The sequence below is a fragment of the Labrus bergylta genome, chromosome 18 (genome assembly GCF_963930695.1).
Source record: "Labrus bergylta chromosome 18, fLabBer1.1, whole genome shotgun sequence".
Classification (NCBI taxonomy): domain Eukaryota; kingdom Metazoa; phylum Chordata; class Actinopteri; order Labriformes; family Labridae; genus Labrus; species Labrus bergylta.
Genome location: NC_089212.1, coordinates 16,262,121 through 16,285,390, shown reverse-complemented (window position 1 = coordinate 16,285,390; position 23,270 = coordinate 16,262,121). Strand labels below are relative to the sequence as shown.

General features: G+C 42.0%; 3 protein-coding genes across 3 annotated transcripts in view; all 3 read left to right on the top strand.

Moving 5' to 3' along the window:
* The first annotated feature begins 162 nt into the window (after positions 1–162).
* tpgs1 (tubulin polyglutamylase complex subunit 1) lies at positions 163–3,170 on the top strand. Its single transcript, XM_020650194.3, has 2 exons — positions 163–738; positions 1,509–3,170. Exons 1-2 carry the CDS (start codon positions 401–403, stop codon positions 2,155–2,157), a joined length of 987 nt encoding a protein of 328 aa, XP_020505850.1. The 5' UTR covers positions 163–400; the 3' UTR covers positions 2,158–3,170.
* Positions 3,171–3,745: 575 nt separating this feature from the next.
* Positions 3,746–7,837, top strand: LOC109996190 (uncharacterized). The gene is made up of 4 exons (XM_020650214.3): positions 3,746–4,038; positions 5,136–5,684; positions 5,790–5,950; positions 6,438–7,837. The coding sequence occupies exons 1-4, from the start codon at positions 3,874–3,876 to the stop codon at positions 6,868–6,870; spliced, it is 1,308 nt and encodes a 435-aa protein (XP_020505870.2). The 5' UTR covers positions 3,746–3,873; the 3' UTR covers positions 6,871–7,837.
* A 246-nt stretch (positions 7,838–8,083) lies between these two features.
* gna11b (guanine nucleotide binding protein (G protein), alpha 11b (Gq class)) overlaps positions 8,084–23,270 on the top strand; it is a 28,223-nt gene continuing 13,036 nt past the window's right edge. Inside the window, exons 1-2 of the mRNA XM_020650195.3 lie at positions 8,084–9,255; positions 21,793–21,977. Of these exons, the coding sequence (XP_020505851.1) occupies positions 9,120–9,255; positions 21,793–21,977 (321 nt within the window). The 5' untranslated portion in view covers positions 8,084–9,119. The remainder of the gene's footprint in view (positions 9,256–21,792; positions 21,978–23,270) is intronic.

Genomic DNA, 23,270 nt, shown 5'->3' with positions numbered 1-23,270 from the left:
GGGGGGGGGGGGTTCTATATTATTTTTGGGCTGGTGCTTAAATAAATAATGCAAATCCATGGGTACGGATTACAAATGCAAATTCTTTTTTTTTTAATAAATGGGGCTTTTTGGGCTGCAGAATCCCCTCGCACGCCCCTGCAAACACAGCCTTAGCAACGACCCTAGCAACCAGACCACAGAGGAGAGTGTTAGTGATAAGGTTCAATTGGCAAGTCTTTCCAGAAGGAACTTTGTCGCCGATTATGATGTTTTGTTTTTTTTTGTTTGTTTTTTTTTGGTGACATTTTATGTGCTATTTTGATTACCAAAACAAACGGTACCAGTTGGTCCGTTTCCTGTCATCCGACCGGTCTTATCACTTCCGCTGCCGTTACTGCGACACGGTGCGTCATTACCAATGGCGGACAAGGAGAAGCGCCGGTCAGGAGCTACTCCTCCGGGGATGCCTGAGGGCAAAGCCACCAAATCGGACAGCGACAGGGAGTTTCTGATGCAGGCTGGGGTGGGAGAGCTGCTCCGCGGGGCCATCCTGAAGATGGTGGAGGCCAGATCGGACGATCCAATAGGGTTCCTGGCAGACCACTTCTGCAACATCGCATCTGTGTCAGAGACCGGCTCAGCTGGATACGGAGAGGGGGATCAGTTCAGCAACGGCCTGGTGAGCGCAGGCGCGCAGGAGCAGCAGCATCTCAACCGGGCGCTGTGGCACCTGCGGCTGGCACATCACTCCAAGAGGTGTGTGGGTATAATGTCTGGGATGCTTCTTTTGTTAGAGCCCAGTAGAGATTGTGATCAAACCTTTTATTGTCTCACTGCTCAAATGGAGACATGTAAACAACGGAGCTATGCAGACATTTCATTGGCACCCCGATGTCTGGTAGTTAAGACTTCTCTCTTTTTTTTTTTCCCAGCAGTCTGTTTTGGGCACATTTTCTCGCAGTTCTTAAAAAAAATTAACCTTGAAATTTGATGGGTCTATTAACCCTTAAATCATCTTAAAGGCGGCCTAAAAAAGGATAATTTACAAAGCATGTGGACAGAAATGTACAAGATTCATAGACAGAAAATCATGCCAACCTACTTCCAAACTCATTTTCTATTGATAAAAGTCATCAGTTGAATCCAAAGATAAATATCTATCCACTATATAGTTGAAAGTTACACACAGATCTTCACTTAAAGGCAAGGGCCATTTCATGTAAGATCATGAAGAGATTATAAAGATAAAAAATATTTTCAAAAACTTTCCTTTACTTTTCTTGAACATTATTCTCCAGAAACCTGTCCTCTTTGAATGCACTCCTCAGACCTCACTGAATGACAAAGATATATCTACATAATGATAAAAAAAAAGAAGCTGTTTGGATAAGTAAAAAGATCACTATCTTTAATGCAATTGCGCCAAGTTGCGGCCACAATTTTGCTAACTTCGATGTCTATAGTATGCTATAGCGATAGTTTCAAATTTGCCCTCTGTTAATGTCGTGCTTATTTTTTTTCCCCAGATCTGCCTTTAGTAACAATGTCCGCGTGGCCTACGACCTTTTGAATCTCACCGTGCCCCTGAGACAATCTGGTGAGGCTCCTGAAGGCCCTGATGGCTCCGGCAATGACAGCCCAACTGGAGAGGGAGGAGGAGTGAGAGGAGGCCTCTACACACAGACTCTGCAGTGTCTGTGCAGCGAGGGTGGTGTCCCTGCCTCCACCTCTGCCCCTCTACTCCGTCGCCTCCACTGCCAGGACCATGAGGCCGTACTTTATGACATCTTCCGTCACGGTGTGCTCACGTGTGCAGTTTTCTCAGACTACATCCGGCAGGCTCAGAGGCTTTATGCTGAAGTATGCTGCCCAGATGTAGGGCCTGCCTCTCGGGCCCTGTGCCTGGCTGTGCTGGGGACCTTAAAAGAAGCCCTGGAGACTTCCCAAGGCTGTGACGCAAACCCCCCTAATGCTAACACTAAAACTAGCTCCTGTTTGGAGGCAAACGTGAAGGCTATACGCTACCTGGAGGCCAGTGCCAAGATCTCTCCATACAAGATAGCACAGGCCATAGCTGGAGCCCAGACACGAGGCCCTGGTGGTGATATGGACGCTAAGGAGTTTGAGAATGCTGCAGCAGAGCTTTTTATCGCTCGTGTGAAAGTTGTATCCTAGGTTTTACATAACTGATGAATGTACAGAAATCTATAAAAATAATAAATTAATAATAATAATAATGAATTAAATAAGCCTTGTACCCTAACCTCTAACAACCAAGTCCACATGGCGGCCATTCCCCTCTTTCCCTATGAAGTTCGAATTTGGTTATAATGTTGTAGTGCTGTGTCTTTTGGTTGTATTTTGCATAAACGTTTGTTATCTAAAGATATTTAGGATTGTTACAATTTTCTGATTTGAAACCAACCATAAAAGACACGAAGTGATTTGTTTATCTATTAGCTACATACTGACGACAGTTAATTTTAGCATTCAGCCACTGGTCATCTAACCTATCTGCAGGAAGCCAAATTCAAGCTAATATTACCATTAGCTAGGAATGTTATATGCTTACATAAACCTCTTGACTGTGTTGTACTACATGATTGGAAAGTCTTAAATTACGGTATTGTTAGCAGGAAATTTAATACGAACTGTAGCTGTTGTTCAGTTGTATCAAATAAGTTGTGAAAATGATGCTTTTACAATGTCAAAAAAAAAAAAAAACTCTTTAGCCTTAACTATATTATAACACTTTTAGAGGTTATGTTAACGTTTGGCCATTTCCTGGCTAACAGTGATGTTAGCTAATGCTTAAGTAGCCCGGTATTACTCTGAAATGGCTCAATGTCCCTCAAGGTATTTGGGGTTTTATTGTCATCTCCACCACCGTTCAGATCAATGTTAGTGTTGGAATGACAATGATTTATTAGATTTCCTGAACGCTTATATGACTTACTATCTGAAAGACAGCAGAACAACAGTGTTTGAGCGCCACGCCATGGGGGTGTGATGTGAAAAGAAAATGGCCGCCGTATACAGATTTACCCTTGTCATGAAATGCTTCAATAAGAAAGTAACACTGCTTGTCTAATCCAATAAAAAAAAAAACCTGTTATAAGTTCTCCTTTTCATGTGTATAAATGAGTGTAATGTGACTTAAACTAAGCATCTTGTTAGGCTGAGTGTGAGATTCTTTGTAACTTTATTTTCTTATTTTCAAGCATTTTGTTGACTACTAATTACAAATTATTAGCCAGTTTATGCTATCCTAATGAAGGGTTTGTAGCAGAAAAATATTATGGAATATATTACATAGTTTGCTTATGGGATACATATTTATAAATAAATGCTAAGGAGCAGAGTAATTCCACTTTATATCCAAATATTGCTGCTGCACTGAACCTTTATTTTAAAGGTTTACCTTTCATGAGACAACGTGGTTCTTTTGTCATTTTTGCACTGCACCCCCGACCCCTACTCCCTCAGGTATGAGCAGGTTACTCAGTAGCCTAGACCACTAACTACTTTGAGTACTTTTTTCTTCAGTCTATTTTTAGACCACATATTATACTTCTACTTTAGGAAATTTAATCTCAGTAACTGTACTTTTACTTGAGTACAATATTCTTGTAGTCTTTCCACCCCTGTTAGTAAATATAAGTAGGACATTTAGCTTAATGCTCCCTGGAATTGTGTGCAACTGTCTTCCAACCATTACTTAAGTTAAGCCACTAGATGGCAACACCACTCTGGTGCTCAGACTATCAGACACAAACAGAGAAAAGAGGCGGAAGTACTATAACTTACAGTGACAGGCGTTGTTTTGTAGACATTAGGCTATACTTTTCGTGGAAATAATGTAATTTGTTGCGCATTTCTGTGCGGTTAAATATGGAGGAGGAGGGACAGCTGCGGTCCTTGATGTTCCTCATACCTTACCTGCTGCTGAAGCGCAGAAGAGACATAAACGATTTAAACATTCAGAGGCGCAATGAGATCCAGAGGCGCATTAGACATCGTCAGTACTTCTTCCAGAGACAGAGGAGGATGATGATGGTCGGTCCCTACCTCTCTCATCTCTGTCATTGTATAGGTCTTTATAAAATGAGTTGTAGGCTATATGTTAGGCTTTTGACATAGCCAATGCTTTAGGCCTTATTAGTTAGTTTGCATGGATGTTAATGTTTTCTGTTTGTCAGTGGCGGTTCTAGACCATTTTTACTGAGGGGGCCAAACTGGGGCCAGTTATTTTGTCAGAGGGGAACATTAAACCCAGGTGAAAAATAGACAAAGACGATTGCTTTAAAAAAATATGTATTATGCCAAATAATAGCACTCATCATTAAATACCACAAGATAAAATACCATGATTTATATTTGTTTCAGTTACAGAATTTAATACTAGATTGTGAGTCAAATACTGTGTATGTGTTATTAGGGGGGGGCTCTTCCTTTTGGAGGGGTGGCCACAGGGGGGAGCAAGATCAGTGTTACAGGGGCACTGGCCCCTGTTGGCCCCTGCCTAGAACCGCCCATGCTGTTTATCTCGACACATTTATTAATTATTTAGGCGTACATGAACACGGCGTTACCACCATTGTTAAGAGTTCATAGGTCTTCTCTCGGCTAAACAATATAACATCCACCAAATACTATAGGCCTACTGTAGCCTAATTGTATAAAAAGAAAATTGTGTTATATTAGTGTTTGTAATGTTTGTGAAACATTTGTCTGAACAAATGTATTAGGTAGTTTGGTATATTTCTAACTGCAGTCAAAGAAACAAAACAATACTTTTTCCCATTTAGTAGTAGCCTAAGATTCATTTATGCGGCACATTAAAGAGAAAGTGGCTTACATTTTTATAGATCTGGCAGTAAAAAAAAAATGTCAATAAGCTATGTTTTCTGTAATATCCTGCTCTCACTCTACTTTTTGACATGTTAGTTGAACCTGTGATTATCTCTTATCTTTTCATTTGTGTATGTAAACGTCAATTAAGTAAAAATCTGATCACCAAAAAAGATCCGGCATTCAGAGAGAAAAGTGATAGCCCCAAAACCAACATTTGTAAGAGACCGATGGTTGAATGAAAAATGGGTTCATTCATTTAAAATAACTCCTCATTTTGCCGTCAATCCTCTTCACTCCAGATGATGTTAGCTGGAGGCATCCGCTCCAATGTCCACATCCGCACACGTCCCTGGACCACTACTGCAAGCACTGACTGGTGGGAGCGTACAGTGATGACTGAATTTGAGCCGTCTGATTGGCTGGATAAGTTTAGGATGAGTCGGCAGACATTCTTTTACCTGTGTGAGAAGCTTAAGCCTCGACTAGCTCGCCAGGACACCAGTTTCCGCCTGGCGCTGCCGGTGGAGAAACGAGTAGCTGTGGCTCTGTGGCGTCTGGCGTCCAACGTCGAATACCGTACCATCAGCACTCTGTTTGGTGTGGGGAAGTCCACTGTGTGCAGGTGTGTCCGAGACATGTGTCACGCCATTGTGGCGCTCCTCAGCTCCCTCTATTTGCGGCCTCCCTGTGAGCAGGAGCTGGAGGACTCAGCCGAGCTCTTCCTTTCCAATTGGGGCTTTCCTCATTGTGTTGCTGCCGTATCAACACTTCATACAGCTATCATCACCCCATCAAACAACGCCTCTGACTATGCCAATCCGGCCGGCTGGCTCTCCGTGATGTCACAGGTAGTGCGGGCACCCTTTTATCATCAAATAATCAAATAATGCCTCAAAGTGGTCTTCAGTAACATTTGGGTGACGTGTCGTTTTTGTTTGTCTTTAATGTTTCAGGTGGCTGTTAACGGGCGGGGGCAGTTCTGGGATGTATGTGCAAGTTTCCCAGGTGGGACAGACCCAACTGACATCTTACAAAACTCCTCGTTGTGGGCCACAGCTGCAGAGGGCGGCCTGTCACCTGCCACACCGCCCATCTTCATGGGAAAACCACTCAGGTAAAGTAAGATACAACAGAATGATAGTTTGTCACATTTTTCAGGCATTGAATGATACTTTAAGCAATTGTTCTGCCTTGAAGGGAGTAAAGTGTTAGTCTCTCCCCGTATCATTTGTTAATTATTCAATCATAAAACGGCATCTGGCATTAGGCTTTGACAAACTCCTGCCATGGAATATTGCTGTTGTTTGTGTTTTTATATTGAAAGTTGTAGGGGGGTACACTTTGTGTTGTCCGACTGTTTCTCCAGCTTCCTGGATATACCATGAGGCATCTCAAATCTTATCAAAGAGTTTGACACCAAATCATTATTCATAAAGGAGTCAAAACTCTGACCAGTTAATGCTGATGGGAGTCTCTCAAACCTGTGTACAGTGGACTTGTACTACATAGAAATCTGTCGTGGTCAAATTCGGACCCTTTTTTTAGAGGCCATATCAACTAGTGCCTGTTTTAACTAACTGAAAACCATCTGTTGCGTCCAGGTATGTGCTGCTGGGGGAGCCCTGTTATCCTCTCCAGGACTGGCTAATGAAGGCTTACCCTGAGGAAAGGGGTCGGCGGGCTAATCAAACAGCACTGACTCAGCAACAGCGACTCTTCAACAGGCAGCTCACCACAGCAATGCGTGTGCCTGAGGAGGCACTGCTGAGGCTGAGGGCACGCTGGCAGTGTCTGAGCAAGAGGAACGACTGTGGCCTGGATGTGGTGCCCACAATGATCCTAGCCTGCTGCATCCTGCACAACATGTGTGAGTCCCACGGAGACCCCTTCAAGGCAGAGTGGCAGGAGGAGGTGGTGTCTGCTGAGAGCCCTCAGCCCAGCCACAAGCATCTCCTCTCGACCAGTATGGACGACGGTCCTGCTGAGGAGGTGCGACAGCTATTCTGCGACTACTTTGAACAGCTGAATACCTAAAAAACTCCCTTCACTTTTAGACTGACATGTGAATATTCGGAACCATTTCAGTAATCTTGTACTACCAGTACATATTTTAGACATTTTATAGCAGGTCATTTCAGAATGCAGTCGTTGCTATCATGTAAATAATGCTGAATGTTAACACGAATATTGAAGCTTAGGTTTGCATTTATCCTGAAGCATGGTTGACGAAGGAAGTAAGACTGACTGAAAGAAGTTTAATCTGAGAGGTTTGACCTCAGCCCTGTCTGAGATGGCCTAAATTATGCATTCAAAGGAAAAACACTCAGATTTATGTACCAATTATCTTTTTGGAGGAGATCGTGACAGACAAGTTTCTTATTTTTTCAACCAATGTTTCATCTACCAAACTCTTTTTTTTTTTTTTACTGTAAAAGCTTTGGACAACGGATCATGATATTTATGATTACTTTGTTTTACACATTTGTACATCCCGATATATAAACATCCAATTTTCTTTGAGTAAGTCTTTCGTAAACAGTTATGTATTATATTATCTAACTGCCAATATTGTCATCCTTTGACCAGTGTGTAATCAAGCCTAATTTATGCAAATTATGTTTTGTCTGTTTTTTTCTGAAATCTAATGTGTGTCACTCCTTGGCTCTAAATGTAGCCTATGTAGAATATAGATTGCCTTATTTTAGAAATAGTCAGCATGTTACATGCAACTACACAGTTAGACCACAAGATGTCCCTCCTATCAAATCTAACGACCGCCACAGTCTTTGTCTGCTGCTTGAATTGCACTGCAGGTTGATGAACTGCTGGGTTTCTACTTAGTTATAATATCTCCTGTGTTGATAAACCAGCACTATTCTGCACTGCATTTAGGAGTAATGTGTTTTAGTAGTGCGGGGCATAGCCTACAGGAGGCGGTGGGCATAATTTAGCAATGCACTGCCTAAAAAAAAAAAAAAAAAATTGTAGGCTATTAAAAACACCCCTTTACATCTTTAATTTTTGCGTATTCTCATCGACCTGTGCGCTCGGGAGTCAGATCCCACCCCAAAGGACCCGCCTTGTTCATTCAATTGGTCTGCAACAAACCTGTTTCATGTAATTCTCATTCTGTCACTCAACACCACAGTATCTCCTCCTCTTTGCTCCGGCATCAAGACTGGTGTGTGTCGACCTTGTTTCAGGGCGACGAGCTTACCCGAAAAAAAGAAGAAAAAAAAAAAGAAAACAGTTTGCAGGGTTTACATTTGCCCGGTCCGGCACGCATCTATCTTCTTCTCGCCTCCCCCTTCTTCTTCTTTTTCCGGGATAACCTTAAAGCATAGATTTTTTTTTTTTTTTTTCACCGTCAAAATGTGTCAGGGTGAAATGGGTAGCTACCCTGCTTTCGTGAGCTAGGCGGACAAATTCCTTCCAACCAGTTCGCCGCTTCAATCACTGCGGGTTCACACAGCATTTAGCCGAGGCGTTGTTTAAGCGAGCTAGCGGGTTTAGCAGCAAAGGGGGGGGGGACGCCGTTACGTGTAAAGTGTGCTAACGTCGGCTAATGTAGTTACTTACGGACGCATCGCTGCGGATAGTGCATTAAACGCGTATCCCTCCTACTGTAAGCTTTATTACTACTTACTACTTTTCACCAAGCTGACGTCGGAAGAGACTGCACAAGATCAACTGGTCCTGGGGGGTGTTTTTCTTTTTTTTGTTGGATGTCGCGACACTGCAGTTTTGAACCCCTTTTTTTTTTTTTTTTGGTGGATTGTGTGAAGATTGAATTGGACCAAAAGTGAGACCGTAAGATAACATTTTGGGGGACGCTTAAGTAACAGATGGTTTAACTGTCTCAACAAAGTGTTAAGTGGCTAATCTGTTGCAGTGAATTTAACTGTGTTTAAAGGCAGCGCAACCCCCCCGGAGAAGAAGGCCCCACCAGTCTCCTAGGCTTGCCTTCCCTTGTTTGAGTCTCCCGTGATTTAGCCGAGAACTAACCCGGGTGAAGTCGCAGTTATTCTCGGCTTGGGGGGACAACTTGACAGCGAGGCCCCAAAGCTAGTCTCCCCCTCCTCTCCCTTCCCCCCCCCCCATCATCACCCCTCGTCTTGTCCATCAATTCCGTCAATCTAAAAGGCAGACCACCTCCTCCTCCGCCTGAAACCGAAGCCGGAGGGGGGGAAAAAAAAAAGACTTTTGAGCTGAACTAGTGGGGCAAAGCGTTGCACGACCGTGTCCTCGTCTGAAAACCGGGGGCTGATAAAAAGGCAGAGGGGATGACTCTGGAGTCCATGATGGCTTGCTGCCTGAGCGAAGAGGCGAAGGAGTCGAAACGAATCAATGCAGAAATTGACAAACAACTCCGCCGAGACAAGAGGGACTCCCGAAGAGAGCTGAAACTACTACTCCTCGGTATGTGGCACATGCGTATTTGGCGAATATGTTTGTATAATTCCTGTCATGGGTCCTGTGTGTGTGTGTGTGTGTCTGTGTGGTTTGTGGAAAACGGGCCTTCTTCTTTTTGGCAACGCTAGCAATTGTGCTGCTAGTTTATGTTGCTAGCAGGACGCCTAGTTTCAGTGTGAGTAACGTAATGTCCTGATATCCGAAATGCGTGGCTTCTTGTCTTGGCAGCTCGTTTTGGTTTTGAAATCGGTTACCTTCTTCAAACAAAACCAAATGTACTTGTCTTTTTTTTATTTAATTGTTTTATTTCGGTGTGCAGACAATAGCTAATCGAAGTTACTTGTCACCATTTACAGGCTCCCAACAAGCTTGTCAGTCCGGGCCAGTGTGACATTAGTGACTAGCCCCCAAAAGCTAATCATTCTGGGTAGCTTGTTAAGGGGGTAAAATATGGTCACTTGATAATACAAGGTGCAGCAGCAGGTTTGGATTGCTTTGCACTTTGGCTTTCTCCATGTTGCATAACATATTTGCAGCTGCATGAGGCTTCAGATTCTTCTATGTAGCCTTTTTTTTTTTTGTTCAGATATCAATGTGTCTTATTTATTAGCCTGCACAAAATCTACCCCTCTATAGGAGAAGCATACTGAAGGATTTGCCCCCTCATCCTGTAGTCTAGCTGAGTAGGTTAGCTATTTTTATAGCTGGTGTGTGGGCAGGTGGGAGCTGCTGTTGAATAAGTTGCACTGTGCTGCATTGATTCATAGTTCTGTGCACAGTAAAAGGAACAATAGGCCACCAGTAATGCACTTGTGTTGCTTTCATGGAACATGCATTTTGCGGTCATGCCTCTTCTAACAGGTGAACATTCAACTGGATGTGTAGGGACGACTGAAAAACAAGAGACATGTGAAAGCTCCTTGGAAAATAAATCAGGCGTCCATTTTTTTTTTTTTAATTTTTTTTTTAGGACAATTAAAATTATCTAGGCTGCATCCTCGGTTTCAAAAGTTGATCCTATTTCTCGCCCACCTAGCAGCCCTGGATTTCTGACATGTGTGTCTACTTTCATTTCCCTGCTGAATACCTCAGCTCAGAGAAATAGGCCACACCACCGCCATACCGTTGATGGGACGTGTTCTATTCTGTGTCATACATTTTAATCTCTATTGCAATCCTTTCCACCTGCAGGGGAAGGTGAGCGGGGTTGCATTTTTTGCATTTGTTTGGAAATGGTTCATTTGAGAGCTGCAATCAATAAGGCTAGCTATTGTCACTTGATCAATGAAGGGGATGGGTTTTTCCATGATTTGTAAGTTAAGGTGATAATGAACACTGTGTCGTTTTATGCTTCTGTTGCTTTTGCGTTTCCCTGATTTTAACAGCAGGCATTAAAAACCCTTATTTAAATGTCCTTTTATAAAGGCAGAATATTAGCACTGTATTCAGTCATGGTGTTAGTGGCACATCCTGTGTGAGTTAAGGCTGTCAGTTGACGCCTGGATAAGGACGTGTAAGGCAGGATTAGTGCAGGTCTTAATAGGCTTGGTTAAACACATCCGCTGCTCAGACTTTGAGATGTCACTGACTCCCATCATCCCCTGCCATTATTCTCAGGCCCACAGCCCTCAGTGAGTCGCCCGCCTCTCCACACTCAGTGGAGGAAAATGACAACCTTCTGTTTCTGAAAATGTTACAAGTGTGTTTTAAAAAAAAAAAAAAAAGATGGGAAGGGATGTTGAGCTGCATTTTGAAAAGTAAATGTTTTGTTTGCCATTAGCTGCACATGCTATGTAACATGAGATGTGTTGTACATTTCAGCTATGATACATGATGTGTTACTGCAGACTGCTGTAACCTTGGTAATCAAACGTTACAGTTTGCAGGTATGTGTGTAGCAGTTTTTTCTGGTGTTGAGAAGAACACATCTGATGTCACGTGTATGGAAATATCATAGAATGACTGATTAAGGGTTTCAAAAAAACTTCTGATAAACTTCTAAATGACTGAGGAATTCATCAGACATACCCAACATCAGCTGAACGATGCACAGTTGATCACTTATCGCTGCCGATTGAGTTTATTCAACTTGGCTAAGCTGACTAGCATGTTACAGTTGAAAGACAACAACTAGGGCACTGCCAAAGCTTTCATGGTAAAATTTGAGCTCTAGAGTTTCTGTTCCCTGAGTGCAAGCAGCCGACATAATTGGCTATTTTGGTTCACTTCACTCCAATGAATAATCAAATGTTAACTTTAATTTCACAATGGAAATCTTTACAGTGAATGAAGACAATACCTATTTCATAAAAGTTGTCGTTTATGTATACAATGTTTTGTATGATACCCATGTAACTGGGATTTGCCTGTATCAGATGATAGTTCATCGGCTACTATTTATTTTGCTTTCTGCATCCCTATTCAAATTCATAGTTATTTATTTCCATAAAAATAGGATGCAAGCATTTTTCCACTTAAATGTCTTTCAAAACAGAGAATACTTGGAAAACTTGCAATATGCTAAAGCCTAAGGTGGTGTCTTAACATCAGTTCACAAAGAAATGCATGTTTGATCAGGTGAAAGCGCAGAGGTTTCTATTGTTGCTTAAAAGATAACTTAAATGGTTTAGAAAAAAAAGTTATCAATTAAATTGCAAACATTTTCGGCTGCAGATTGATGTAAGAGCCACTGTTATTTCTGATTGTTGCAGAAAACAAAGTGTCCTCACACGCTGATTCAGGTCCACCCTCCCTCCGTTTCCCTCTCCCTTCCTTACAGGGTTTACTTCACTGCCAGGGTGCACTGCCAAACTAAAAAGGAAGCAGTGGTGAAGTTTGGTTTCTCTTTGAGCCAGACACAGGCATGAAGTTTCAGGACTGAAAAAACAGAATAAGAAGAATATAAGGGTTAGTTTTATATGTAGAAGCTGTTACAACTTTAAGCCTATCCAGTTGGTCAGAAAGTTACAAGTCAGCCAGGGCTGCAGCATTGCCCGCAGTCTGGCTGCCTGTCACTGAGAGCCATATCAGGCCATACCGCCAGCTTCCTGCTCCACAGACCAGTGGTTTGCCTCTACTTGGTCAAAACACAGCGGGCTGCAGGCTTTGGCCTCTGCTGCTTCGGATAAATGAACTGCTGGAGCGAGGGAACGGTCAGTAAAGTGAGATGGAAGGGCAAACGCTTTAGGGTTTCTCAAAATGCTGACCTAGGTAAACTGTCAGGGCACCGGTTGGCATTCACTTTTTCAGAAAATGTGGGTTTCACATGAAATGTGAGGATCGGAATGTCTGGTTATTAGTTATAAAAGATAATAAAAAAAAATCCCCAGAATGACTTCAGAAAAGCATTTTTGGTCAACAGAGACTCAAAATGCCTTTTGTAAACTACAGGGTTTAAGAGAGGGGTCTCACTGGGGTAGAAAGTTGGCTCAACAACCAGAAAGTTAGAAGATAATTCCCATAGCACACAATTCCAGGCAGAAGTTTAATGTACGCTCATTGCCAAGTATTCATTAATTGAATCATTCTTTTTGATCCCCCCCCTGCCTCAGCTGTACGTCTTTTTTATTTTTTTTTACCAGGTTAAGGCATCCTTCAGAGGAACAGTGAGATTGAACCAGGAAGAGGATCAGGGGTTAGGCTCAGATGTTTATTGCTGACCTCACTTCTCTTGCCAAGACATCTTATTTTGAACATATATGGCAATAAGGATCTTCTAGCTCTACTCCTCAGTGGTGGTGCGTGTGTCAGTGTGTGTGTGTGTGTGTGTGTGTGTGTGTGTGTGTGTGTGCGCGCGTGTGTTAGCACGGTACGTTTAATGCCAGCGAATGTGGAGTTATGTGGACGGTCAGGTATTACTCAAATCCTCTTTATCATGGTCAGATCTAGAAGTTTTAATATGGAAATCCTTATGAGACGGGCTTTTGCAATATTCAGAGGTTAAGAATGCCAGATATTGAAATACTGGTTGATCTAGTTTATTTTTTCCATCACGTGAAGTTTTTTGAGGTTAAGATATGTCCTGGCTAGGACTTTTTCAGTTGATAGAAATTCTCCCTGCTGGACTAACCGGTTATAGAAGTACTATTTTTCATGTATTTGCATTTTCAATACTGCTGATTTATGAACCAATACTAAAACAGTTCCATGTCACTCACCATATTGAGCAGAGTCCAGATAAAGCAGTGCTTTAAATCCTATTTTATTTCAATTACAGTCTTTGCTTCCAACATTTCTGACATGATCATCAAGATAAAAAAAAATGACCATGCCAGTATGTTTCCTAATGATTCAATGGTTTTTGTCTCGGCTTATTGAAAATAAGATGAGTGCAGTGGTTGCCTTTTCAGAACACACATGCTGCTGATTTCATTCTCTCTTGATTGGAAACAACGCTGCAATAAGAGACTCCCAAAAAGTCTGTAAGCGCCGCCCTTCGCTGCCACTCTAGTCAATGATTGTGTTTCCACAGCAAGTACCGCAGTCCTCTTCCGGAGCTTGCCAGCAGCGCCACTTCGCTCTACTCCGTTTCAAATATTTTCAATGGAGTACGCTGCAGTCACGCGTCAAACTGGACAGAAAAGAATAACCCCGACTGGAGGTCAGACAAGGAAACGCACAGTGTCCGGCCAATTTCAAATTGAAACTCAATACACAGACTCATACTCGTATGTTCCAACACTTTATCAACATTACGTCAAAACAGGCACCAGAGAACAACAAATCAACACCAGAAAGACAAAGTAGCATGTTTTGTCTTTATTCTTGCGTGATCTTGTAGTTCTCCTGTGATGTGTGTAGCTGCTGATGGCTGTTCTCAGCTGTGCTCACGTTCCATAAACTGATCCAGGAAGGGCCAGGGATGGGTATTTCCCACAACCCCACTATATGATACTTATCGCTATACAGAGGCCACGATACGATACATATCTTGATAAACATTGATTTTGGATAATGACCGTGTCCTACACAGAATTTACTACATCAGCTATACTTTACTGTTGAGAATAATAGCAGAAGCATAAGGATCCTACAACTTAAAACACTTCAATTCAGATCCTAGAATTACATTAAACTATTTGAATTCCAGAGCTATGACTAAGGTTGTAACATTAGCATCGATATACATGTACTGTATTTGCAAGGAGCACATGACTATATATTGCCATATCGATTTTTTTAGCACAGCCCTAGTGCGCACAGAGTATGTGGAAACTGGGGGTCATTCTTAATCAGTTTTACAGGAAATAGGTTAGGGGTTAAAATAAATCCATAATCATAAATTCTTGCACATGTATTTAGCTTAAAAAAAAAGTACGACTATGGTGTAGTTTTCTGATCATACCTGGCCTTGAAGGCCTATGCAGCTTTGCTGTGAATAGCAATGTTTTGATAGTCATTATGTCTTAACATTTTAGATGAATTTGAATGTGTGGGAAGTCATCTCTCCTCTCTGGTAAAAGTACATACTTTTATCTGGGTAGTTAAAATTACAGTATATTACTAGTTTTTAACATTCATTCATAAGTATTAGTCAAATGAGTGGATAATCGCAGTGTATCTTTAAAGGCTCTTTTTAATTTAACATTTTTGGCCACAGAACGGTGACACTCTAAAAAAGGTCCTTGGCCAGTCTCAAACAGGGGACGTTGCAAATCACACGCTCATTTTACATCGCAATTCTGCAACAGGATCCTAACCAGGCTCAGCTGTCAGTACAACTTTGTACTCTGACATCAAATTTCCAACGAGTGAATACTGGTGGGCCAGTTTGTGGTTTTACTAAAACTGCATCTCAATTTGGAGGTAGCATCCTTTTGAAAGAAGCAGCCTGCAAAGTTCCCAGCCTTCATAGACTGCGTAGACTGCTCAGGCGGATCTGAAATAAGACCGTCTTGTCCACGGAGGATTTCCTGTTTGCTTCATCATCTGTCCCTGCCCTTACCCTGTTGATTCCAAGTGACGCCCCTGTCGCCTAGCAACCTCAACTGCGCACTGGAACTAACCAATGTTAAAATAATCAGATTATTATTGCCAAATACTTCATTGACAAATGTAGATTAATGAACACCAGACCGTCAAACTTCAAGAAAACTTTTTAACTTTTTCCATATGGTCTTTCGATGTTTTTTGCATACTACTGGGAGATTTAAAGCGCTCACGCACCTCTTCCTATTTTGACATAAACGCAAAAGGGGCTATTGTACAACAGCATGTTAAATTCCTTGGTATGAGAGAGCCCCTAAGGTAGTGTTTTATTCAGCCTTGGAAGGCTAAAATGTATCTTATTTATTAAAAAACTAAATAAAAGTTAGCCCACTATAAAATGTGTGCCGGTTGCTTTTATTCTTAAACAAATGATGTGTATTGTTTTGTAATGGATACATTAGAGTGTTGAAGTTTGTGAATGAGTCGCTGTATGTTGGACTATGTATGGGATTGTGTAATTTAGCTCGTTGGACCAGATTTTGTGCACTGTATTAAATGAAGACCTTTCTGTCTTAATACCCGAAAATAACCAGTGGCCTGTCATGATTATTTATCATGCTTCTTAATTTATCATTAATAAGCATAATGGTGTAATTCCAAGTCATTTTCAGGTATTTATTTTTTAAGTCCCAGCTAAGCAACTACTAGAGGTGGCGGGAAAAAATCAATACAGCATAGTATGGCAATATTATATCGTCTAACGGCCGCCAAGTATCTACATTTTTATCATGCAGTATTAATACCAAATATCCTTCTTAATTTTTAATTGCTGAAGGGGTTCTGAATTTTTTGTTGTTGCCGAAATTCACGTTCAAGTTCGATTAGACTGAAATACTAACAGTTCAGATTGTGAGGCGCATGCAGCCTTTTACAGGTTTTACTTTAATCACAGTGTTGGTCCATCTGTTGGCTTCACTCCCATTGTGTAGAAATAAAGACTGAAGTGAGATGAATAGACTGAGAATGTTTTCAGTTCTTGATTTAATTTAATTTTGTGGACACAAATATGCAGTTAAATCACAATATATTGTATCGCAATTCTCAGCATTTTGCAAAATGTTTTAAATGGCAATAACTTCAAAGCGTGACTCAAGTATCGTGATCGTATCGTGGGGCCTCTGGTGATTCCCACCACTAAGCACGTACACAATGTATGTTTCAAAGGCAGTTCATCCCTCTCTTACTCTGCCAGTTTTCACTTAATGTTCCAAGCATTCAACCTGACCCCAGCCAGCTTCACATACAATCTTTGTCTCCCTCTACAGCATTGTGTCTTTTACACAGTTTCTTATATCAGTGCACAGATGAACACAATTTGCACACATTCTTAAATAGGGTCATGGCTGCTTCTCAGGTGATACGGGGGTGAATGAGGCTGGGTGTTTGACTGTCCCACATACTGCCGCTGCTTTGGCAGTCCCTGGACAGGACAAGGGACCTGGCCCGCCTCTGTGTTCGCTGCCAATTATCTTCAGCTCGCTCTGTGCTGACAGGGTGGCATGTTCATTCCTGCTTACTCCCACCAGCTGCTGTGTACAGTGAAGCCCACACGTCTCTGTGATCATACCGTTTCAACTTCCGCCAGTGCATCTTTCAATTTTGCGTTGGATTCAGAATGACAAACTGTGCTCCCACTTGTAATTTTTGGAGGATCTTAGACTTGCAATGTGGTTGTAAATTCTGGTTTGATTTGTGAAATCCTAATGTGGGGACAATTAAATCATTTCACTAGAGCCGTTCACTAAATTCACTCTGCCCTTTTGTGGAAATGGAGGGATGTTATCTAGCATGATATCCGTGATGAGGTTTCCTAAAACAAGAGCACTAGCTCAAGAAATAATGTCAACATCTTCGGATTTGGCTGGTTTTAGTTGATAGCAGCCAAGCTGTGTGTGTGTTGCAGACTAAAATACTGCTGCTCACTCCAAATCTTTTTTAAAGCCTGCTTTTGATTTTTCTTTTCGCTCACCCACACCCACTCGACCAGTACAGCACTCAATGCACACTCACTGTTGAACAGACGAAACCGTCCTAAGGTGGTCAAATGAAGGTGTGCGAGATGTGTAATAGTGTGCAGTGCACACTACAGGGTGTTTATTCAGTTTGCAGTTGACACCCACGCACGTGCAGCACTCTGCCGATGCAGAGACATGGCACAAAGCAGCAGGCTGCTGTGCCTCGATGAAGACAGCAAAGAACACATGTTGGAAAGCTGCACCAAAGCTCAGAGAGACATCTTTGCGTTTAAGCTTGTGTGTATCCCTGTTTTGTACTGTCTGCATTTTCAGTTCATTACATGAAATAGAAAAAGAGAATGGGCTGCACAGGAAAGGTAACGTCTTTGCCTCAAGGTTGACCACAGGATCTGTGTGAGTCCAGTCAGTTACGCAAGTGGTGTGTGTGTGTGTGTTGCTCTAGGCTCACTTGTCTCAATCCCTTCCCTTTCTATGCCTAAAAGAGGCTACTCTCAAAGATCATTCCAGTGAAAGATTGAGGACATCGCCACATTACATTAGTTCTTGTGACTGCCTGATTCATACAATCTCACTTTTCAGTGTGAACATGAGCAGGCTAACACGTGGCTTGTGCCAGTGGTGTGGTTTTGACTTTAACCTCTGCCATGTTAAATACAAACGTTTAATCTTTGCTGAGATTGGATTGCTATGTGCTTCCTGAAAGAGGAGTTCATAAACTCTGATAAGCAAACACTGTTCATACAAATCTATATTTGCATTCAGGTTAGCAATGAAGATAATATCCATCTCTTGTTCATAGAAAGCGGCAACAAGCACCAAAGAGGGAGGATGAACTTAGCTTGCACATGAGGCCTTCGGTGGCTGCCCCATGATGCAACACGGAAGAATGATGTGATATGAGCAGACGGTGTAAACAAAGCAGCAGGCCCTACTCACACATGAGATATAAACTGATAAACTGACAGCCTAGGATCAACCAAAACTGCTGCACTAAGACAGCAGAGTGTCAAGTCCATCAGGACATCAGTGGTGTTATGTAAAAGCTTATGAAAACTAGCCGGGCAACGGGGCATACAGGTGAAGTGTTTGATGTCTTTCAAACATGGAGAGCTGTTACTATTTGCCCACGGTTCTCATTTCACTTCTTAATTTGGCTACTCTGAGCAAGTTGTAATGTTCGGCTCATTGTTGTCAGGTTACCCCTGATTGAGAATGTTCCAAGAAACACACAGGCTCCACAGAAGACCAGTGTCGGCGTGTGGGCTGTGAAGTGTACCTTGCGCTGTTTCATTTGGGGCACAATCTCTTGTCTGTCTTTATATCTTACTCGTTTTGCTACCTGCAACAGAAAGTGTTTTTAAACCCAAGTAGTGTGCGAGCTATTAAAAGGTGGCCTCCTTTTTCTAGGTCATTACCAAAAAAGAATGGATGGATTCTAGTTATGAATATCCAAAATTCTTGACAGAGAGGGATGAGAATGGAGAGGCATATTTCTAGCCTGAGGGAGGTTAGGAGGGGATCGAGACGAAGGGGGGTGACAGAGGGCAGGTTCGTGGTGGTTGGAGTGGGGGATGTGGAGTATGTATTTGTGAATGGTGCTGGTACAATCTGGGGCGGCAATATGGGAAGACAGAGGCTCATAGTGTGCTGCCTTGGGAAAGAGGGACACGACAGTTAAGAGAACACAGCGGAGAGAGATCTTGTGATGGGGGTCACGAGAAATAAATCAGACATCAAGCTGGAGAGCGATCCTGTGGCTCCTTTTACGACACTGTGCTGCAGCCCCATAGAAAGAATACATGCTCTGTATTTGACTCTTTTTGTTAGCTACACAATCAGAGTTTTTGTGAGGACCCTGAAGGAAGCAGGATAAACTATGAAGATAGTCTATCTAGTCTACAAAGGAGAGTAGTTTCCCTCATGAACAGAGGGTAGAAACCTTAATTTTGTGGTTTGAGATGAAGGCAATACTTCACTCTATCTCGCTCCACCTTTTTCAGTTACAAACCCCCTGATACACCCCCCCCCCCCCCCCCCCCGTCCACCATCACCAAAGACCTCTATGGAGCCAAGTCCCTTCTTTCTCTGTGGCACGCCGAAAGATGAAGAGCACAGTGCAAGCCTGAGGTGCTCGCAGCTATATTTACTGTCTGCTACGAAAGAGAGGAGAGAGAAAGGCGGATGGGAGGGGTTAAAAAAAAAAAAAAAAAAAAAACACACAGGAACGAAAAAAGAGAGGGAGACAGAGGACGGGTTGCTATGGTGACGGAAATATGGCTGCTCTTCAAAAACCTTGAATGTAGGTGGATGTGAGATGAGTGTATGTGTGTGTGTTTTTTTTTTCTCCTCCTCGTCTTTCCCTTTCAGTTTTGCAGATATTATGGATGTGCTGGATCCTTTTTGATTTCATCGAGGACTGAAATACCATCAGCTTTTGGCCTGAGGGCTGTGTTTCTGGGCATAAAGAACATGTATAGAAGGCTAGGGTGAAATGTGGGTTAGGCCCAACAGAATTTCCCCCCTTCCCTCTGTCAAAGCCCCCAGCATATTGGGTTTCATTTGGCAATCAGTGTGGGTCCTGAAAAGCTTAAAAGTGTGTTTTACCCCGTTCAGAGACTGTAGTTTTTCCACTGAATTCAAGGAGGTACTTGTGAATAGAGCCAGAACAACAGTTTGAAAGTGTGCGACTATAATCCAAAGCCTTTTCTTGGGCTCCTTACCATATGTGTAAAATTGGAAACCGGCCATTACTTGAAATATTGCGATGACTTTACAGCCAGAAATGGACTCAGGAGGGCAGAGGAGGATCACTGGAGGAATGCACCCTTTTTGACATCAACCCCTGCTGTCACCTTTCAGGGGAGAGAATTTAGTGTTGGATTCTGAATGTAGGGCAAGTTGTCTTAATCATTTTCATTAAATTAGCTTGCTCCCACCATCTCTCCACTTCTCCCTTGAAACATTTTTTATTCCTTTGCGCTCAAAACTGTGGCATAACCTGCAGGACAAAGAAGCTTTTGACATACAGGCAGTCATAACCAGTTTACTTAATCAACTTGTGAGTCCAGCAGAGGGCTTCTTTAAACCAAAACAACTGACTTACATGAGCATCCCATGTTCATTGAGATTTGAGAAAGTATGGGAAAGTTACTTAGGTTCAATTTTACTGTGCTGTGCCCATTTGCCTTCCCAATTAATCAACATAAATGTACGAGTGCCAATTAAATGTCAAGAGTCCACAACCATAATGCTGCATGTTCTTGGTAAGTTTTGTTCGTCTTTGGCCTTGTTTCAAAAGGTTTCAAAAAAGATATTCACTAACTGGAGGGGACAGGGGAGTAGATAATAGGAGTTTGGTTGAATGACATCCTGGTTTGAAACCTTATTGCTATCAAGGACATATCAATACTCTTACTGCAAAATGATATTTTATGATGCATTATCATAACCTCCCCTCAGGGGGTCTGTTTTGATGTTAATTTAAAGGGGACATGTTATGAAAAATCCACTTTTACAGTGTTTCTGATCATATATTAGAGGAGCCCGAGTGTCTACCGACACAAAATGTGAAATAAATCCATCCAGTTCTTTGTGTGTGGTCTGCATAAGTCTTACAATTTAGAGGAAAATGCTCTGTTTCGAATTTGCTCAACTTGTGATGTCACAAGTTGGATTCTGCTAAAAAAAAAAAAAAAAAAAAAAAAAAAAATCCTCTCCCTCCCCTGATATCTCCACCCATGGACTCCACCCCCAGCCTAGAGCAAAGCTTTTGCACAGGTCTGCTCATTGCATTTAAAGAGACACACACACCAAAACGGAGTGTTCTGAGAGAGCTGGTTTATACAGGGTCACAAACCTCCTCTGGTTCTTGATTCATGTTTTATTTTGACCACAGCACAGATATTTCAGTTAGACCACAGGGGACTGTTTGAAAAGGTTAGAAAATTGGTATAGTACGTCCTCTTTAAAACTTACTCGACTATTATAAAAAGGTCTTTTGTAAGAACTAGTATGCTAGGCCTATTCTGATGGGATATTATAGAAAACATGTCAAGCTAATAACAGAGAAGCGACATACCAATGGAAAAGGTAGATAGAAGTATAGGGGCTCAAAGGGAAAAGTTTGGGAATCACTGGTCCAAACACCCAAGCACTTCATGGCATCATCATGATTCATCACCACCTATTCAAGCTTTTCACTCAAACAGAGACAGTAAGAAGAATGCACCTATGGCTGGCCTGAACCCCAAATCCCCAGCCCTTTAAAACATGCAGAGTCAGAAAGGGCATAATATATAATGTATTGGTCACAATATTGATTGCACTGTATGTAATTGCTAGAGTCATGCTGATACACTGCCCGTCTCTCCTCAAATCACCTGGGTATCTCTTGTATGAATGAACTGTTCTTGTACTGTATGAGGGCTGCATTTTTCAGATGCTACTACAAACTCCAGTGACGTAGCCTTTTTTTCTACCATGATTTATATTGCAATGTGATAACCGGCTAGGCCATATGTTGCTGTGCCCACTATGCTGCGATCTGTGACTTTAACGCTTGCCTCTGTGTCTGGTTCAGGTACGGGAGAAAGTGGCAAGAGCACATTCATCAAGCAGATGAGGATCATTCACGGTGCGGGGTACTCAGACGAAGACAAGAGAGGCTTCATTCGGCTTGTTTACCAAAACATCTTCACCTCCATGCAGTCCATGATCCGCGCCACTGAGACCCTCAAGATCCCCTACAAATTTGAGCAGAACCGGGTAAGAATTAATTTGTCAAAGCAAGAGCAGGAAATATTCTTTATGCCCTTTTTCTAGAGTGTGTTTGTTACTTAGTATGACATCTTCAACTCAGGCACGGATTAACAAAGAAGAGGCCCTCTGAGTACAAACAGCCTGTGACCACAACCTGTATGACAACACCTGTAGTGTAGATCTTACCTGTCATACAGGATGTACACAAAATGTTTGCACAAATACTTTGCTTGGCTTGCAGCAACAATATCAGTGCACTACAGTTTGTAGTTAAATGGTATATAACATCACATAGTGCCCCCAATGGGCTATGTGCTGAAATGATTAGGCTCTGTGTGTCTTAAGATATTACAGTATTATTATTAGCATCTCCATTGCAGCAGGTCTACCTGCTGAAGGTGTTGTTAAACTGATGTCACGCCCAAGATGGTTAGAAGGAAGCGGGCTGTGGCTCTAAATCATGGGCAAAGGAGTGGCTGTTAATGATTTCACATCCGACAGCGTTATCGAGAATCGTTAAGCAGATTGAAAAACACACTCAATTTCCGGAAAGTTCTTCATAATAAAAGTCCCCAATTACAGACTCTTTGAGATGCTTTTATTTTGAAGCAGTCTCATCATTGGGGGTTTTTAGTTGTAGCAACTTAACGCAACTCGGATGAATATAAAAACTTCAAACCACACAGATTCAACGTAGCCTGCTAAAGGTTGAACACAGTGACTTGTAAAAACATCTCATATAGGCTCATTGTAAAACAAGAAACTGAATTGCCTCTCAGGTTTAGAGGCGGCTAAATCAGCCTTTTTTCAGTCACTTTGTAATAGACAAAGTTTTTTTTTTTATCTTGAATCTTAAAATCTGGGTGCACAGTTTAAAAAATCTTTACCACAGATTTCAAATTAATATGCATGGATTTGCTAACTGTGGACTTGCAGGAGATACAATGCTCATTTCAAAACTGCCTTACTTTCAATATTGTTGTGAAGCTACTTGCTGCCAATGCTGTCCTGCACTCGTAGTTAAGGATGATTGTTATGATACACATCATCATGATTAAGCCCCCCTGCCCCAACTCCCCCCGTACAGTCCAGTTTCATTCTGTGGGAAACACTGCAAATTAATATAGTGACTTTGTAAATAGAGTTTTGCCATTACTAATTGAATAAAAGAGGATCACTTTATCCTGGTTTGTTTGTGCCTGTTCTTGATGGCTGAAATATTAAGTGAAGAGTGTCGAGACTAAAACTGATACGGAAAAGATAAACTGCTGGTCTGTTAAACTTGTTGCCAACCCACAA

Coding starts and splice junctions, on each gene's coding strand:
- LOC109996190 (XM_020650214.3), top strand. CDS start 3,874: ATGGAGGAGGAGGGACAGCTGCGGTCCTTGATGTTCCTCATACCTTAC. Junction 4,039..5,135: donor GACAGAGGAGGATGATGATG/GTCGGTCCCTAC, acceptor TCTTCACTCCAG/ATGATGTTAGCTGGAGGCAT. Junction 5,685..5,789: donor GGCTCTCCGTGATGTCACAG/GTAGTGCGGGCA, acceptor TTAATGTTTCAG/GTGGCTGTTAACGGGCGGGG.
- tpgs1 (XM_020650194.3), top strand. CDS start 401: ATGGCGGACAAGGAGAAGCGCCGGTCAGGAGCTACTCCTCCGGGGATG. Junction 739..1,508: donor CTGGCACATCACTCCAAGAG/GTGTGTGGGTAT, acceptor TTTTTTCCCCAG/ATCTGCCTTTAGTAACAATG.